This window comes from Scleropages formosus, chromosome 2 (genome assembly GCF_900964775.1).
Source record: "Scleropages formosus chromosome 2, fSclFor1.1, whole genome shotgun sequence".
In the NCBI taxonomy this organism is placed as follows: Eukaryota; Metazoa; Chordata; class Actinopteri; order Osteoglossiformes; family Osteoglossidae; genus Scleropages; species Scleropages formosus.
The window spans coordinates 20,271,482-20,291,701 of NC_041807.1; the positions used below are offsets into that span (position 1 = coordinate 20,271,482).

Below are 20,220 nucleotides of genomic sequence, written 5' to 3' on the forward strand. Positions count from 1 at the left end.
TAAAAGATAATTTTGTGTGTGTAACTTCTCAGTCTGTGGTTCCATACTCAAAATGCTCTTCCTAAGCCAGTGTGTCACTTATGGTACTACTACCCTACTATACCCCGATATACCTACCGACATGCAAATACTTAAGACGCATTGAGTGACCAAACTGGAAACGTCCAGTGAGATAATGAAAGACTCTTCAATCTGCGTACAATTGGCCAGTGTTTGACGTCAGCATTGCACACCGTGTCCTGGACGTTCTTCCTCCCCTCTGTTGTCAGCAGCACAGCCATCTGTTTCACGTCGTGTCGGGTTCTCTCTTTCCTTTGGGAAATGGGGAAACAAATTTTGCACGGTGGCATTACTGCGATATTGGCCATTCTCTCGAGTTTCCAAGCGGTTGATGTCGGTCGTGTTTGGTGGAACCTTGAAGAGGCCGGCAGGCCCAGCGGTATAATCATGCTGATGAAAGACTTGCATCTGGGGGTCCTTTGAGGCTCGTGCGGCTGGCTGGCGGAACGCTCAGGTGTCGCAGCCACCCCGGACGTCACTGCGAGCGCGCTCGGCCCAAAGAGCGCTTTGTGTTGTAACAAACACAAGAGAGCCCTTTTTCCTCTGTTGCTCAGCGTAAACAAGAGCAGTCAATTCAGACGAGCTGAGCATCATCAGTGAGCCGCCGCGTTTTGTTTAGCGTAACACTTTTCTAAAAACAAAACACTGGACGCGCAGATTTCCTCAGAGAATTGAGAAGCAGAAAGCGCTTTCTAGTCGTAAGGCGGGAAAACCCTGAAATAGTTTCCTGACCATGAGAGTAACTTCAAGAAAACCTCGCAAGAACGTCAGTGCGGAAGGAATACGTTTATATGTGAGCGGAGGGAAAGTACCACGTAGGACTGCTAGTGGTGGGAAATGATGATGATGCCGGAGATGGTGATGATGACGACGACGGTTGCTCGTCCGATGCCGCTTAACACGTCATATTAAGTTGCCAGAATTGTCAGAAGTCTTTATCTGTTTGTGATCCATATCTTCAGTGGACAATGTTTGCGCTTCATCTGAAAGCGACATAAACGGCTCACGCAACAGGCGATTTTTTTAGAAACACTCGGATCGTGCATAGCTCATATGTGCTCCAGTGTATATTCGTTTTTTTAAAGGGAATGAGATGTTTAGCTGTACTGTTCATCAGGCCGTGCTTCACTGTGAGCAAGACTGTCCACGCATGCTAATTTGTGATTAGAGGTGACCTCTCGTCTCTCCGTGGGCCTCGATACGATGTTGTTATCTTGTTGGAGGGAGAACAATGACGGACTGAGAGAGCTTTCAAGAGCATGGTCAAGCGCTCTGTCGCGAGTCAAGCACGGTCTGCCTGAATTGGTAGCTTTCATCAAAAGCCGCTCTTCCTCGGCTCGAATAATGGAGAGGCACGCGAACGAACCTGCACGTCGGGTTACAGAACTGTGGTTTTTTCTTTGTGCGTCTCAACCATGTCTTTCTGTAGACGACGTCTGAGGTTATTTAAGGGTGTCCCTCACAAACTTTCATTTTCCAAAGCTGAGATTTTGCAGTTTTTGTGTCTTTATGGCAATGGTATGTTTCAAAGTCACACAGGAATACAGCTGCTAGTGTAGTAGTTTTGCTGCCTCTGGACCCAGAGGTCGCAGGTTCGAATCTCCCCTGCAGCTGTAGTGCCCTTGTGTAAGGTTCATTTTCATTTATTCATTTAGCAGATGCTTTTTTCCAAAGTGACATACATCTCACAGATAATTACAATTCTGTTTTAACTAAGGTGCTATTTAGGTCCTATTCTAAATTGCTCCAGTAAAATTACCCAGCTGTATAAATGGTTAAATAACCTGGTAATTTAACATGGTAAGTTGCTTTGGAGAAAAGTGTCACTTAAACGAATAAATCCATTGTAGCATAATTCCTTTGATTATTTCTGTGTCTCAGTTTTAGTTCAACGATGCAACGATGCTTTAGAACCAGTACAGTGTGTATATTTTTATACACATAAATTGTCTAAATATAGGCGATGCTGTCATGAGGGACTGAGAATCGAGGGGTGTGATGGCGATGATGCTCAGTACAGGTTTTTGTGTTGAATTCGACAGTTGAAATAAGTGTCAGAAAGGAGTACCTTAGTGGATATGGTGCGACTGACTGGTTGTCTATGCAGGGTATCGCAGCGCGTGCCCGAACAGGGAACATCACATTCATTAAAATCCTGGCTCCATTATAATTAATACTTATCTGTCTGTGGTCGCGGAGAAGGGGATCACCGAACTCCAGGGGAATGTTCCTCAAGCTGGAATTGTCAGGCAGCTTTTGAATCCGCACACTTTTACTGGACTGGGATATCATGACCAAACCCCCCCCCTTCCTTCTCCCATGTGCACATTTAAGGAAGGATAAGGTGGGTGTATCATTGCTGTGTGTGGAAAAACTGGTTGTGTTCCACTGCTGTATGTAACAGGTCCCTGATTTTTGATACTTTTTTTAGAAAAGGCAAAATCAGAACAATTTTACATTTCTGTTTCTCCCAATAATGAGACTTTGAAAGCAGTATTTACAGTAACATCTTAATGAATGATTTTTGGGTGCTTTTTAATCCTCTGTAAAAAGTTGCTTGCGACACTGAGCGATTCGGTTAATGAAATGACCTTGGTGGTTCCTAAAGGAGCAGGAACAAACTATTGATGCAAGTAAATGCATTTCCCACGATGCCTTCATCTCTGCTGACATTTTCCACTCAAATGTGCGTATTAATTCTGCTTATATTTAGTCAGTGTTTTTAATGCAGAAGTGTCTCAGCTCCTGAGGGGCCCTGTCATCTTGCATCCGCTGTTGTTGAGTCATTGTCTGATGGCAGGGAGGGGGCTCGTCGGGCCCAGTTCTCCACGCTGCAGAGCCAACCCTCGCCACGGGGAGGAAGAAACTGCACGGAGCGATGCTAATGGCGCTTCCGTTTGCTAAGCGGCGGTCCCGCTCACGCCTGCCCACGCTGCTTTTCCGCATGATGGGTTTGTTTTTTTGGTTAAGTGCGGCTACCTCCGCAGGCCGAAGTTTTAGGAATATGATTTTTACAAATATCCGCATTGAAAAGGAAGCTCAAGGCAGTCTGGGCTCAGATGTGCCTTTATAGAAAGTAACGCTCTGCTGCCCGTTACGGGGAGACCCTGAATCTCATAGCTATGACTTTCTTGAGCTAAACCCTAACCCTAACTCCTAACTCCTAACCCCATCCCCCCAGGAAACCTAGTCAAACCTCTGTGGTCCTGGTCCTTAACTCTTAACTGGCATGTCAATTCACTGTGATGTGAATTTAGTCAAATAACAGAGTAGACATCATTGTGGTTTCATTGAACCCCCCCTATGAAAATAATTTTTATGAGGAAAAAAAACTGTTTTGTAATGGAAAAGTACAGAATGATGAGCCAAAGCACGGGACTTCAGAGAGGGGACACTTATTGACTCCTATCTCCACTGACCTCTGCAGTGCAGACATCTCAGTTACACAACGGGACCGTCGGTGTGTAATGTTTTATTTTAACCATCAGGTGCAATATTCTCCTCTGCAGCTCCTTTTGTTTCAGTATGGTGGGGCAGGCAGCGGCTCTCCGGCCGTAACGCTAACGGCACGGCGTGCAGACGCTTCTCTTCGGACAGACATTGATTTACAGGCCCAAGATGCCCTGCCAAGGCAACGTTCATGTCCCTCGGTACAAGAACCGCGATGCTCCCAGTGAAAATATTGGCCGAGGGCGCTGAACTGGGACTCCATACTGCCCGAGGACCAAGGCCTGCTGCACAAGGGAGAGGAACCCGGCGACGTCAGTGCTAACCCCACTGAGCGGCGGTCAAGCTTTTGGCGCTGGACCACATGACAGTGCTAATGATCCCCGCTGTAACTAATTTGAGAAGAGAAGCCGGTGTGGACGGAATGTAGATCGGCAGGGCTTCCTCTTGCTCCTCATTTTGAGGACTTCTTTTCAGCAAAGCTCAGAGCAAGGATATGTGAGGAATACAGAGCGCTGCTTTAACTTAATTAGAGCTGCTGCCGCAGTCTAAATTTGCCCACAATGAGAAAAACAAGTGGTTTGCTGTCTGACAGCATTGGCCTAATGTTCCTCTTTCTCGCATCCTCCCTCACTCACTTCATGTGGAAGTGGCTTCCCCTCTTGATGAAGTCAGAGGGCAGAACGGCAATGCAGCGAGATGGGCCGAAACTGCTGCCTTGTAAAAATGAAATAATGAAATGAAGTAAAATAACACACTTGAAAATTTAATGTTTGGTATTAGCGCTGCTGCACACAAAGTTCAACCCCAAGTGATTTTGTCCACAGACGGAGTGGGTGGAGCAGTTATGGCCAGAGCAGCGCGGTCGAACCCGCTTCTTCGCACCGCTCCATCTCTGCTGCAGCGTTTACCGGCTGGGCTTTTTTGAGCGGCTCGGTTCGGTTCTCGTCAACCAACTGCTGAAGTTCAGCTCTGTTGAGTTTGCCGGAAGGGACGTTCCTACCTGCGCCGGCACACGTCACAGTCTTTCCACTGAAGGTACTGGAGTGGAGCGCGGATCTCATCGCAAATCTGGACGTAATCTGTGTGAATCACTCTTGCTCTGTGGTCAGCAAATAATGCTCCCTCCAGGGACCGTGCTATCGTATTCGACCGTACCGTGTGCCCTTTATAGGTTGCACTCTTTTCAGTTTTAACAATTAGAGAGAATAAGAGATAAATATATTAGGAAATACAGTATATACACATATTGATGATAGTGGGGGAAAGAATGGAAGATTTACGATGAGCCTAAATTTTATTTGATCTCCATTTTTTAAATGCTTCTGCGATTTGCAGCTTTTTCAAGTGAATTAAAAAGGAAGTTAAGAATTCGGCGGTTATGGAAATGGTGGTATTTCGAGAGCTTTTCCGAAAATGACTTTGATGTGAAATTATCAAAGCAATTAAATTCTGCATGGATGAGGATATATGTGCTTAGCCAGTAATACATTTCTATCAGGTTTTTGTTTAAGAAAAACTTTCAATGTGGGGCAGTAAGTATGGAGATAAATTAGTCATGGTGTGGAAAAGACAAAATCACTCTGCAATAAAGTATTTTTTCATGAGCTACAATCATTATTATTCCATAAATCATCCTGCAGTTTCTCTTCATGTCGGTCAGCTGTTGTGTAGCAGTTTAAAAGTAAAATTATTCTTTATCAAGTAGCAGCTGTTGAACATGATCTACACCCACTACTTCTAATGGCATTTATAAAATATGTTTACAGTGTGCTCACACCGTTCTTGATGATTCTACATGTTGACTAATAAGCGTCTCTTCTGTGTTGGTGTCAGAGCTTCACTCTGCTGTCAGAACTTGTTCATTTTCTCACTCTCTTCAGTTTGCCGATGTTTTTGCTGATGATTTTTTTGTCTGTTTGTTCTTTGCGGTTTCCAGGAGATGGCTGTGCAGAGACAACAAGAAGCGCACAGCGGTTGCCGCTGCAGAAGGATTGGTTGCTAGAATTAATCAGGCAGCAAACGGTGTTTTTAGGAGCCACTTCAGAAGCGTAATTGAGGTTAAACAACTGACAAAACACTTTGGAGTTTCAACACAACAGCCATAAGAAGCATCTTTAATTACAGAGTCTTATTACTGTAGTGCTGTCACTCCTTGAGAACTGTTCGGCATCACGCTGTCAACACGCGGCTTGTACAGCCGGCTGAAAGTGTGTTTGCCGGAAGTGTGTCTCGTAACAAATGACAAAGCTTTGCGTAAATATTACTGCTCATTCGGCGTGTGCAGCGTTCACAGGATGCAGTGAGCATTGTTGTCACACAGTTCATGGACTCGAAGAGCATGCGATGACTGTTATAGGCTCCTTTATATGCAGATTTTGCGAAAAGCACAAAACTAATCAGGCGCTCATATAAATAGTGAACTTTTACAGCAATTACTGTCTGCAACAAAAAAGCTGCCTCAGTTAGCACTCGCATTAAAATGGTATGAATGTGTTATTACAATGATTAGGCTTGGCTTTGTGTAGCTTTTAGACAATGGTATTTCAGCATGTCGAAAGAGTTCTTTTAGTTTCAGACAATTCGATGCTATCTGTTAATGCGCTACGAGACAGACAAAAGACAGACAAAAGGCAATCGGCCGATGGCAGGAGGCGCGGTCACGGAGCAGGAGCCTGTTTACGTCCATCCGCCACTTCCCATTGCTTCCCTTCCCTTTCCTTTAATTTAACTTGTCGGGGCCTCGCAGTGCACCATTCGTGATGACGCTGGTACAATCTCAAGGAGAAGGTTATGAATGGGCCACCAGCTGATATTCCCGCTACAGTGATCCATCCTGGCAGTTGTTTCTCCCGCTCGTTGTGGCTTTTCTCGCGTGCGTTTTTCACTCTTTGCAATGTTTTTCTGTTTTCAAAAGAATGTAACTTGCTAGTTCTTCCTGTCTACTGTGAGATATTAGAACTTCAGCAACATCAGCAACATCAGAGCCTGTGAGCTTCTGAGGTTTCATGTTAGAAATGGAGGCCTGACAGATGGCCATTGTGTCTTCCACATTGGATCTGCCTCAACATGTGGATGTTATCAAGCTTATCCATGCATGGGTCCTCAGAAAACAGACCTTTTCCTTTTTGGCCAGATCGTGCTTAATTTCTTCTCGTCTGCACTCCAGCATTTGTAATAATGCTTTTTACATCTGGGTGGCCTGTACCTACCGGGAGTGACGAGCAGGACAAACTGTCCACCTTAGTATCTTCATCTAGGATTGACCACCTTTCCTCGGTTGGATTTTTACCGTATTCTCCAGAAACTGGATTACCAGAATGAGATGATTTAACTTGTTATTTTCTCTCGTCACGGTCATCAACAGTGACAAAATCCACCATGCTGTCACAGCATGAAAAGTCAATTCGCCCTTTGAATTATAAGCCAAAATGTTCTATCAGACAATGTGACAAGCATTAATTTGAGAGGTGGTAAATGTCACAAGGTTTCATATTCAATGGATATGAGAGAAGCCAAAATTATAATGTGTAATGAATGCCATAAGGGGAAAAACAATTCCGATAAGTATGATTGTCTGACAGAAATTTGTTCCAAAGCTTTGGGTTAAAGCCCAATCTTGGACCCATCACCTCATTATGCATGTTAATGACTGTGTTGTGGAGCTAAATATCTCAATGAGGACATGATAGTAGAGGCTAAAGGATGCCTAAGAAGCTGCAAAAAGGTTTAATAAAAACTGAAATCCCTGTTGGCATTTTACTTATTAATGTGTGGCACGTCTGTGTACCCTTCGCCTGTCCGCAGCGTAAATGACGTGTACTGATTGGATGGAAAACTCTCATGCCTGTCAGAGCGTTAAATAAGAGAGGGACGGTAGGAGATCCTGTTTCCAGTGGAGGATTAGTGGAAGACGGCTCTTGTGTCGAATGGCTGAATGGAAGTTTCGGAATGAGAAGTGTGTGTAATGTCATAAAAAAGTATTCCCCCCTTCTTGATTTCCTCTATTACCCATTTTTCACACTGGATGTTTTCAGGTTGCAGACCTAAACCAAAAAGAGGTCTGCTAATGTTCCTTCATAGGGATGTAAAGGACTCATTGAAATAAAGGAAGTATTTGGTTACAGGGGTGTGGTGGTGCAGTGGGTTGGACCAGGTCCTGCTCTCTGGTGGGTCTGGGGTTCAAGTCCCACTTGGGGTGCCTTGTGGTGGACTGGTGTCCCGTCCTGGGTGTGTCCCCTCCCCCTCCGGCCCTACACCCTGTGTTGCCGGGTTAGACTCTGGTTCCCCGTGACCCCATATGGGACATGCGGTTCAGAAAATGTGTGTGTGTTTGGGTACAGCTAAAGGTGGAGCAACCAGGAACTAAGTGTAAGGAAGCAGTATTTTTTGCTTGGTGTTAAACACGTTTGTTCATTGAAATGAAATGTTAAAATGTATTTGTTAATTCATTTAGCCTTTATCTAATATTAGATGATGGCTAAATACCTGAAGACATTTAATGTCAAAAATTTGCAATAATAGAGGAAATCAGGTAGATAGTTTTTCACAGCCCTGTGCGTGAGGAGTGTGCCTTGACTGTTGTGTACCTGTGGGTGGTATTGTTCCCTCAGAAGGTTTATGGACATCTTTGAGTCCATGTCATGAGTGCAGTTAAAGCTCTGTAAATACGTTAGAAGTTCTGATGAAGCTCTCTTTGCCTCATGATGAGGACACCAGGGTGCTTGATGCACCATTGCTCATATTGCACAATATTGTCTGAAGCTGTGGAATAATTCACGTGTAGAAGTGAAACAGGTGTAGGGTCTTTGTCAAACCACATTTAGCCATTTTAAAAATATTTTAAACTCCACCGGGCTTCTAGACACTGAGATGCCTTCAGACCAGTGACAAATTTATGGACATCCCCCATTTTCATTTTTTCATTGACATAAATATGTCACTGGTCTGAAGGCATCTTAACTTGAATGACTCCCCAGCTTTCAGACAATTAGTCCACAGCTTTCATTTGTCAGCACTTGAATTTCATTGACTCTGTCTCTATTTATACACACACACACACACATTTTCAGAACCGCTTGTCCCTTATCTCTATTTATATTTTTCCTTAAACTATGCTGTGATTTTTATTATTTTCTTTAATGTTTTCTGTGTCATAGCCTGCTGGAAATTTAAACCCAGGGGTCAATGTGCATGGCAATTAACCACCGTAACATCTTGGACCTGAACGGCTTGAATTTAATTTTTTTAATTAATTTTGTTTTACTGTAGTTACCAGTTATTTAAATGTGCTGTTAGATTAATGCTAGTGGCAAAAGTGTTAATGGTCCAAGCTGAAATGGTTGAAAACCATAAAGCGAGATGTTATAATTAACTGTGCACTTTTAAAAGCAAATTAAATTCTCATTCAACAGAGACAGACAGCTTTATTTCTCAAATGCTGGTGGGTGTGTTGAGTTTCTGTGTTCTTATATATTCTTACTGACACTTCTTCAGTGAAAAATGCTGGAAGAAGATGAAAAAAGATGCAATTTGCCCATTTATATTTTTATGATTTTAAGACGGGGGGGTGCGGTGACGCAGTGGGTTGGACCACAGTCCTGCTCTCCGGTGGGTCTGGGGTTCGAGTCCCGCTTGGGGTGCCTTGTGATGGACTGGTGTCCCGTCCTGGGTGTGTCCCCTCCCCCTCCGGCCCTACGCCCTGTGTTACCGGGTAGGCTCCGGTTCCCCGTATGGGACAAGCGGTTCTGACAGTGTGTGTGTGTGATTTTAAGACAAATGTTAAATATTTTACAGATTGTAAAATATTTCTCTTAAGACACAAAATATTCATTACATTTTTCATAGGAATTTGTGCACTTAAGTTTACGTATTTGATATTTATTAGAAACGCATAGAAATCTGTTAACAGCTGTACCAGCACACAGCATTGGGATTAAATCACAGTTTAATTTTTTCCTAAGATTCTCATTTTCTTTGCTTTTTGACTTTTCACCACCGTGCATTACCATGCTGTTGACACTTTTCTAGTAACTTCTGAATGCAGGTCAGCTTTCCACCTTCCACTTTTTGACATTTGAGCGATATGTAAGATATCTTCCCAATATATTCTGCAGCCTTATTTCTGTGAGCAAACATATTAATGCCAGGCAGAACCCCAGTGAATCTGATTATCTTCTTTGGAGTTCAAATGTTTTGTCATCATTTACTTGTTTGTTACTCTGATGGAGAGTCAGCAGGAATTCTTGTATTTATAGGACTGTGTGGTTGGTGTAGATAACATGTCATAAATGGGGCAGCAAAACAAAGTGGAATTGAAACTGATGAACAGCAAGTTTCGGATGACAGCCTCTCCGAGACTGAGGCTTCTGACATAAGCAGTGCAAAGCTCCTGGTAGTCGGCAAACAAATCCCCAGCCAACAAAAAAACCTGCAGTACAAAAATGTAGTGTTAGTCATAGGAATGGGCATCACTAGTTCACTATTCCTCTCCACGCAGATTTTTTATGAGTTTCTTCAAAATGACATAGTGGCTTTGAACACTTCAAATCGCTAAGCAAAAAACCGCTGGAATGCATGTACGATTTTATTTTAGCTGGAGATCATATTGAATTATGCTGAGTTCATGAAGCTGAGCAGTGGAGAAGATGTTGCAGCTAAGTATGTGCCTTCAAAACAGATATGAATTCCCACAGATCAAGGGACACTAGCTGCAGCAACTGTGAATCCATTAGCAGGCGAGCCCAGTTCATCACTTCCAAAAGAACAGAAACTTATTAAGATAAGAGGTAATTAAGGGAAACAGAGCGCACTGGAAAATGCTAATGAACCCACATTAAGGCGGTTCTTGCCGGTGCTCCTGCTGCACACGTATGTGTTAAAAGCAGCTCTTTATTCAGAAGTATTTCACGGATGACGATGGGGTTTAGTGACTCTCAATCCATGTTTCTTGTGAAGGAAGCAGCGGTTTGCTTATCGAGTGTGTTTCCCACCCAGATTGTGTCTCAGACTGTCTGCAGATAGTGGTATATGGATTCGAGTGCTTGGAGAGCTAAAGACCTGAGCAGCACCCAAGTACCTGCAGGTGATGGGAGACATGTGGTGACCTATGAACATTATTCTTTCGAATAGATACAATAACTATTTAGGAGATTTCAGCATGTCTTAATGATTTACATAACGTTTACATGTTTTCATTTGGCAAATGCTTGTCTGCTGATTTAGAACTCAGAGTAAACAAAAGTAACTTTCACAAAAGAAGGTGAGATACAGATGCCGAAGTGCGATTCTCAAAGCACGGTCAGTAAATCCAATACTGCTGTTTTTTCCAGCACATGTTATGCAAGTAGCTGCTTATAATGATAAGGGGTTATTAAAAAATAATAATGATAATAGTGAGAGATTATGGAACAGCTAGGAGATCAGGAGAAAAGTGGGTTCGAAGGAGAAGGGTTTTGAGACCCTTATTGAAGCGCCTGGTGACTCGCTAATGTTGGCGATAAGAACCTGAACATAACAAGTAGTAGAAACTCCACTCTTTTGATGGGGGCAAGACCCAAAACCAGTTAGGCAAAAACTCATTTTGTAAGAAGTGGCCAGTGCTGTTGAACAAAGTCAGAGGTGTAGCACGAGGAGCGACGCAAACAAGGGTTTTTATCATCTAATCTTATTATTCCAGTGTTTCTCAGAAATGACTAAGAACATTTTCTCATCTCAGCGAGTCGATAAAGTGAGACAGTTTGCCATGTGCTTGTGTCATGACCAGAGTGTTCTTCTTTGGTTGTTGGGACCGAGTCACAAAAAGATTTTATGTTGCCAAGTGCTTGGAGACCAGGAGACACTCAACCTGTCTCGGCCCTGGTCGGTGCATCTGTACCCCGAAGTTCTGGCCCTCATGTACCCGTGTCTCGAGAAAACGAATTGCTCATTGATTTTCTAATGGACAAACTGCAGCTTGTACTGTGCACTTATCTTGCCAAGAACACCGTTACATTTTACTGTCATTTACTCCTTTGCCGTCAGATACACATTTATTCTCACCGTGGACATCTCCCTTGGAGCGATTCTTTTATTAACACTCATATTGTCCTACGTCAAATAATAAGAAGTGCAATATTTAGGAAGTTTAAATGCAGCAGTTTTCAATTACAGAGGATGAAGAGATGAAAGCAGTCAACTTTAAAACCTTTGCATTGAAGAACTGCTGCCATCTCAACTCCTTTTCCTTGGTGCTTTTCCAATACAAAGAATTTATTACACTGTGCTGAAAAATAACATTTAGCTTAGTGTACGTACTGCAGCGCCGCTGCCAGGCTGGCCTGGGTCGATCTCATAAAGCGTTGATGTTGACCAACAACTGCTACAGCTTGTTCAGTTTCCCATGCTCCTGAATAGGGAAGAAAAAACCTGTTGTGGGCAATAGAGTGACACAGCAGGTTGTGCTGGTGCCCAGTATGTATGGGGTTCCTCTACTCCTCTCTTAAAAGTGTTGCTGTTGAGAGTGGAGAGTTTCTTTGTTCACGTCATTGTCTCTGTGCTGAAATGCCGCAGCACCGGGCCCGATGTGTCACTGTGTTGCATGTGTCAGTGCTGCGTAATACTGCCATGCATGGGCTTATGTCGCTCCATTCACACACTCCCAGTTTTCAAAACACATTTTGGGTACTGCTTGCACATGTGCCTTTGCTGATCCTTGTTACGTGCTGCGATTTGGTGAAATTCTGTTTACATCTGGTGGAATAAACTGTCTGGTGAGGTGGGATTGGGAATGGAAACATACTTCAAGGGCTGTGCCAAGCAGAGAAATCCACTCCATCAATGAAAGTAACACCTGAGCAATATTCCATCAAACAGCGAGATGACCAGAATGCTGGGACCTAATGTCTGCTGGAAGTCCTGTTCATTGCTTGCTGCCAAAAGTGGTCTAGACAGGGTAATGCTCCACAAAGGACGCAACTATATTAATGATAATGGCACTTTTTTTCCAGCTGAAACTAATTTCACATGTCTTCAGGCCATGGCGGAGCACTGGCTGTGTGCGGGTTTCAGTAGAAATGAAAAGGTGGTTTGAGGTTCTTAGGTTTGTAAGGCGTTTCATTGTGTTAACAAGAGCTGTGTTTCCATTAAAGTTACAACAGGTTTACACGGAGCTCCGCGGAGAGGAATGCAGAAATAATCCAGGATTGTGTGCCGCAACCAGTTTAAACCTCTCTCGGGCACTGGCCTTTCTGGTAAAGCAAATGTCAAAGAGGCACCGACAGGTCACATGTTTGAGAATTACAGGTCACATGCTATAAGAGCAGCACTGTCAGGGAAAGACAAGGAAAATGCGGTGACTCAAAAACAATGCCGTACGTACACCATTCCATCATGTTAAGTGCATATGCCGCGTGTGCACACAGCACTGAGCAATTTCAGCTGTCAGGCAGCACAGTGATGTTGATAGGAGGCAATGGGAAAGGGGTCTTTAAAAGTGCAAGCAGGGGGTTACTGAAGTGAAGCGCTGAGCTGTAAGAACATATGTGACTGAGATGCCAGGGAGACTCCATGGACTGGACAAGGCAAAAATGTTAGTGCGCTAAGCTCTGAGATGCCAACTCCATCGAAGGGGAGCTACTGAGCTAATTGAAGCATCCTCTGTCCCCAGTGGGTCCTATTACTGGGCCCCAAAAGAGCTGTCTTTTCTGGGAGGGAGAGAGAGCTGTAAGTTCGGGCTATGGATCTCATGAGTAAGAGGGCTGGGGCAGTGGCCAAGAGCCATGAGGCTGATCTGAAACCAAGAGGATCTGAGAGAGACAGAAAAGACTACACTACAGCCCACGAATCAGGCCAAGGACAAACACCATGAAGAAGCAAAACAAAATGAACAAAGAAACTTATTCGTACTGTTTCTGTGGACCTTCTTTGTGAATGTTGAGAGCTTTGACTGTACAGTTTGAAACAGAGAGCTGCCATGCAGAAAGTTATCATTATCAACAACTCTATACGATAACCCTCTACGATAGCTGTTGCCCTGTTATACTATCTGTGCTCTATTTATCGAAAGTGTTCATTTGTTAATTAGGGAAAGACATAGATCCCTAAAGCCACTTTTTTATAGCGCTTCCACAGAATTACCTGTTCTGTAGCCCTTGGCAAGTTCAGGCGACTGCAGACAGAGCTTATCAGTCACCAGGATAGACTCTGGACAAACGTGCTCTGGCTTTTTTCAAGCCTCCGCTCCACACAGGTCAAATACTCTGGTCCAGCCTTTTTCTTGTTCCTTGAGCAAGTGTTGGATTCCACTGAAAACCTTCAGAGAACCTGGAGGAACTCCAAAAGTGAACCCGGCTACAGAAAAAGCACGACAGACCTGCTGCATCGTGTTCTTTGAGGCTTGTCGGTCAGTACCTACGTCAGAGTTTCTCAAACCTTTTTTCTCAGGTGATCTGTTGAAATGCTGCAAGTCGACATGAGGTCTCCATGCAACCCCAAGACAGCTCTTTCTCCTGATTAAGTCACTGCATTTTAGGATGCGTCTTTCACCAAACTTATGACATGGATCGTAATTGGAGGACTCAAACAGGTCGCTGTTGTCCTCACTTTGTGGCCCCCTGCGGAGGTTTCCACCAAGTGCTGGATTTTTCAATCTGCAGAAGCCATTATTGTGCGGTTCCTTTCCTGGCATGACCAAGTGTTTGTCCTCCAAACTCTCCGCATGCATCCAGATTAAACTAAACACAGCAGCTCTCCATTGAATTAGATAAGGGCTTTACAAATGAATTTTAAATGGAAAGACTCACAGCAATGTGGCATTCCCATCCCTTCCTCATCTGTCACCCAGGTAAGGTCACCTACACAAGGTAAAGCTGCAGCCTCATTTGTGTGCAAATGGGAAAAAGTTAGAGAATGAAACACAACATTTAAGACTTCAATATACACACTGTCCTAAGTACTTTATAGTCCAGAGACACACGAAATGCATGATTACATGTAATTTGAACATTAACCTGGTTACAGTAATAAAACCTCAGGTCCTTCTGTTGATGTAATGCACTTTTTGTATTGCTCTCTGAGATGTACGTTCCTTTGGAGGAAAGTGTCTGCTAAATGAATGAATGTAAATGTAAAAGCACTTTTAAGGATGAATCTGCAGAATACAGTTTTCGAATGTATTTTACAGCAGAACGTACTATTAGGAAATATGGAAAGGGGTCTCCACAGCGGCGCATCAGTAAATCACAGCTCAATGGCACGGCGTGACAGAAATGGAGTTCCAGATCTGCACCACGCCACACTCGCCATCTCTGGCAGAGGCCTTGGGAGCACATAGTCACCCATTTCCCTTGGGTGGCGAAAATGGATGGGCTACAACTGGGCAAATAGCTCTTTTCTTCAAGCAGTGAAACCTGGAGCCCATAGAGTGAGAAGACAGGGAACACAAATAGCATGTGTATCATAGGAGGTGTTCGCCTCTCCTCCGTTGGCTTGGGTACCATGCGTTGGATGTGAGACGTCACGAAAGTATAACTGCTTACAGCTAAATTGTGGAAAAGAGGGTAAAATGTATTGGAAAGCAGAGTTCTTACATTTAGATTCTGATAATTGTTTGGACACTTAGATTTAATGTTCCTAGGTGCCTAGGTGCTCTTTCTTATTAATAGGTTGGTGTACTAGATGCAGTGAGTTGTAGGATATCTGCTGACATGGATGTGCTGCATCGATAAAGTGGCTGGACACGGAAGCGGGAAGCTCCAAGCATCGGGCTGAAGAAGCAGTGACTTCTGCAGTCGTACGTGTCAATTCTAAAATCCAGCTGGACCTTTTGCAGAAGATGATTTAGAGATGTTTTAAGATGTCTCTGTTTGGTCTGGTCATGTTGTAAAGGTAGAGAACTCTGTGCTGTGTAAAGCCACTTAGAGGGGAAGAAAGACTTTTGGCCAAATGACCTTTGGCTTAATGGCCACTCCTGTTCTGTATTCCTTGGACTCTCTATGGTACGCTTCTCCCAGATTAAATAGCAAGAACACCTCAGGAGCATTATAGGACTGTATGGGTGAATGATGGTTATGATGTTCGTAATGTTTAGCGGTGCAGTCTGAACATCGCACATAACCATTGAACCGCAGTCTACTAATTCCCGTAGACCCGGGCGCTTAATTTCACACAAAAGCAGGACTGACTGATTTTATTGCACTTTAGTTTATCTGCCGCTCAGGGAGGTGAGGAGAATGTCTGCGAGCACTGAGAAGTGAAAAGCTCCCGGCCCCATCCCCAAAGGAATCCATCACACGCAAAGAGACACGGCACGCGGGCCCATTTGTGGGGTGAAACTCATCAGACAGGAATAGGGCTGAAACTGCAGGAACCAAGTGAAAACACTTTCCTGCCTCTTTTCAAAAGTGCAGCGTGACCTTCAGCACAGGAACCGATTTAGATGTTTCTTGCTCACACGCACATCCGATACCCCTGCTTAGCCTGCGCTACGGTTAACGACGCCAGCAAGGATTGATTAGCCGTTCAGACGTAGGCGGGACGGGCACGTCGTCCGCGTCCGTGATGTGGCTTCCAAAATGTTGCCAATCGCCATTTGGCACGCAGGGCAGTCAAGAGCCTGTGGCAAGCCCTGAGCGGAGCGATTGAGGCCTGCAGCTGGATTTCCTGCCAGATGCTGAATTACCCCCACGCAGGTCCGAGGCCCTGAACAAAAGAGGTGCTCCTTCTGGGCTGAGAGCCGTCATTCCTCCACAGTTAAATGTTAACGCCCGTTCTCAGGCAGCAGCAGTACTACAGACATCTCTTTGCACGGGGCGGAACCGGGCCGGTACGGCTCTTACGGCGCAGTTCGGAACCCAAGTCCAGCGTCGGTGGAACCCTGTCGGTGTTAAACCCATATGTGTCTTTAGTGATGAAGCTTATCACAAGGGCGCGAGCTCCGCTGCATAAGAGCCGCCCAGTGCCATTGCTGCATTATTCTAACTGTTCCATAACTGCTGCTTAAAGAAGCGCTGAAGAACTACGGCTACCTGGAGCCCTCGCGTTACATAACGTGTCGGATCTATGGAAGCCGTGTCTTGTGATGAAACATTCATCAAGGGCACCTACCTAGTTCTTGCTCTGTTATCAGTGTGACGATACGTTGTTTTAGCGCCCCGTTGCGCTTTGAAGCCGCTTTTCGACTCACTTAATGATTTTTAATGAGTGCTGAGGCCCGTCAGGTGCCTCACAGTGGGCGTTGGGAGCGCCGCATGTGGAACGAGGCAGTGTACCGCACAGTCGGGGCGATGTTCTGTCACTCATTCACAGATGTCCTGAGAATTTTTTACTCTTCCCAGGACACAGCTACAGTATAGCACAGTACTCTACAGTCTGTAAATAAGTGACAGTGTCCTCAAGAAAGCAGTGATGTGTCACAGCAGCATCAGTTTGCATTCATATTTTGAGTGTGGGTTGTACATAGGTGCAGGAGGAAGTTAGAAAAAAGTCACTTTTGCCAAGGAATTCATAGTCGCACTAGAAAGTGTTTCATTTTGCACCTTTTGTGAGGAAATCTTCATCCCGACAGACCCTCCTGCTGTGCTGTCTCATTGTCGTGGTTTTGGCAGACATGGCTGTTGATGTCCAGTAATTCCTATTTTGTAGAAGACTGGAAAATGAAGTAATGGAAAATTTAACGGGCTAATCAAAGCATGACCACAGCGGCGTGTGCCGATAAGCGCAGGCGAATTGTTCCACGCATTGTGCAATCTGCGCATTAATTACAAGGCAGTTAATCTAGTTTGTAATAGGACAGGCTTAAAGATGTGTACACTAATCACCTCTGTGCGCGTGCAGGTCGCGTGAAGCGAAAATCAAACTAGCAATTACAGCGTGTTGCGATTATGCACGCTGTGTTCCGAACGTGTTCTTTTGATATGTGTAATTGTTGAGATGTGGTCCTTGCTGTTGTACGGAATGAGGAAGATGAGTACGGGAGCAGAGCAATGAGAGGCAGTGAAGCTGTAGGAGAACACCACTGGCACGTTACTTTGGATCTCTCGCTACCCCATTTTACATATTTGCATTCTCTCCATGGAGCACTTTGTAGAAATCTGAGTAAATATTTATCATAAACACACAAAGATTTAGGATGATGTGAAGCCAAGTGCGAATTTTATTGAACAGTGACCCGGTGGGGGCTTGAGGAGGCGTGCTCGTGTTGATGTAGGACTACGAACTGGAGCTTACAACGAGGAGAAGGACTGATATGAGGTAGGAGAGTTTGCCGAGTATATGCCGCTGGTCACGAGTGTCACGTCCATGCCCGCATCGCACTCGACAACACCTGACACCGTTCGAGCACCAGACACCAATCAATACACGTACCCTTAAAAGACCATCCTCAGCTCCCGTACAATGGCGGAATCTCACTGAGACAACCGTCCCTCCGGCGCTATGTCTAGTTCTCCCTCGTTCCTTGCTTCCTATCTCCGATTCCCGGCTTTCGCTTCGTCCCCTGACATCGTCCTTGGATCCTCGCTCTCACCCTGACCGCCGATCGACCGACTCTTCGCCCGTCCCCGACAACGAGAACTTGCCTGATCCCTCGGTTCCTGACGACCGATCCTGCACTTGGATCCAGCTGCCCCCCGCGTCCTCGGTTCCATGCGACAACGAGTATTACTTTTGGTCGTAATCATTAGACGAGGTCATGGGGTAACTGTTGGTAGGGCATGTTTTCTCTAGCAGGATTTCAGAGCTCCACTGGGGTACTGTGGCTTCTTTATACTCACTATTACGACTGGATGCGGGTGCAGAGGGCCGAGCTTCGAAATGTGCCCTTGGATTGTGTGACGAAAATCCGGTGTGCTTAAAAAAAAGACATGTTCTTTAAGATAACATGAAAATAAAAGTGTACAAAAATGCACAAAGATTTCAAGTACCACTTTTTCTGGTCCTGTTGGGCCGAAGTTGTCAGTAGCAGCAGTGGTTCAGTTCAGTACCACACTGTAGTATTTATAATCCAAATGTTGACAATAATATTATTAAGGAGGAAAAGCAATATACACAAAATCTATTACGATTAATACAGAGAAGGTAATTTAGGACGACGGCTTGTTTTCCTTAGTATAACAGTGTTTAAAGAAGCCACCCCGTGATCAAGTACCAGTCACATAAAGGAGATGAAGACAGCGCAGATGTTCATTAAATGGACTGTAACAGAAAGAGATTGGATCGGGAGGAAGATCATCGTTTATGGTGGGATGGAAAGTTAATAACATAAGTTAATAACATAATAGAGTGGTCTGAAAATGATGGAGGGCCATTATGTCTCATTAAATGCAAGATTGTTGTGTTCGGCTCAGATAGCTTATCAAATCGCGTTTGTTTAAACGCCACGCTGACATTATCTAACGGGGGCGACATAATGGGCTGGAAAGTGTTCGTGAGGCTACGGCTGCTCCGTGGAAGAAGTTTACACCTTTGCATTGACCACATTTACTGCATGCTGTGCATAAGCTGTCCAAATGATACCTGGGGGGGCGGAGTATTCAGCTAAAGGTTTAAATAGACTCCTAATATTATAGGCGACGTGAAATCCTTCTAATCTAAATCTGCTTTTATCTAGAAAACTGACATGGATCCCGATGACTCTGTCTGCTCACCACCTCTCCCCACATGCACCGATTTTGATACCCGGCCCCCTCCTTCCCACAGGTGGGGTATGCATCGCACAGTCTTTGAAAATCCCCAGGGAGCCGAAGGCAGGAGAATTTGACAAGATAATCCTGCGACTGCTGGAGACCTCCAACGCCCGGGCCGTGATCATGTTTGCAAATGAGGACGACATAAGGTGAGCGCACACCCGCATCTTCGATGCCACCAGATGGGGACGCTTTGTCCTCCTTCACCTAATCCACCGGCGCTCAGTGTGAGAGCGCAGCGTTTTGATTAACTTGAGCGAGGGGGGTAAGGCCGTTTTGACTCACGCGATGCTCTTCAGCGCAAATTACCGAAATATAATTTCCCTAATCAGAATTAAATTATAAACATGACTGTGGAGCGATAAAACAGCGTCTAATTCCGCAGTCAAAATTTCTCGAGCCGAAAGGAAAGGGATGTTCTAATTTTTTGAGCAAACTGCTGTCTTGATATGGTCCTGCATTTCTTTTCCAGCTGGTTATATAACCCTGTTGGTGGTGATGGGCTCTTGTACCACTGTGGGTTCGTTCTTCCCCAAGCTACTCCTCTCTCCCAGGCGGATCCTGGATGCTGCGAAACGGAACAACCAGACGGGCCACTTCCTGTGGGTGGGCTCGGACAGCTGGGGCTCGAAGATCGCTCCGGTGATTCACCAGGAGAGGGTGGCAGAAGGTGCTGTCACCATTCTGCCCAAGAGAGCTTCAGTGGACGGTATGAGAAAGGATCCAAGGCGAGAGTGGTGGAAGTGGACAGGGGGAAGGCAAGAAGGATTGAGAGGAGCTGTGTATACTGTGAGCCCAAAACACTGTAACACCCCACCAGGAACTCTGAGGGGATGCCAGGATGATGGCTGAATTCTGACTCTGCCATCTTCCGTATTCACAAAGCCGTAAGCCATAAGATCCGTTAGCCGCCATCCTTCCTCTGCCTCTGGGTAGCGCAGCAATAAGCATCAAAGGGGATTGGTTGTGTACCATCCGTTCGTGCCTTGACAAACACACACACACACACACACAAAGGGGAAAGAGAGAAAGTTTTGGGCTCTCCAGTGTG

At 44.9% G+C, this 20,220-nt stretch overlaps 1 protein-coding gene across 5 annotated transcripts in view; it reads left to right on the forward strand.

Moving 5' to 3' along the window:
* The window catches only part of LOC108931525 (metabotropic glutamate receptor 8-like), a 115,439-nt gene that overhangs the window by 61,233 nt on the left and 33,986 nt on the right, over positions 1-20,220 (forward strand). For all 5 annotated transcript variants that reach the window (XM_018747306.2, XM_018747307.1, XM_029249838.1 and 2 more), the window contains exons 4-5: positions 19,183-19,318; positions 19,724-19,878. In XM_018747306.2, coding sequence (XP_018602822.1) covers positions 19,183-19,318; positions 19,724-19,878 — 291 coding nt within the window. The remainder of the gene's footprint in view (positions 1-19,182; positions 19,319-19,723; positions 19,879-20,220) is intronic.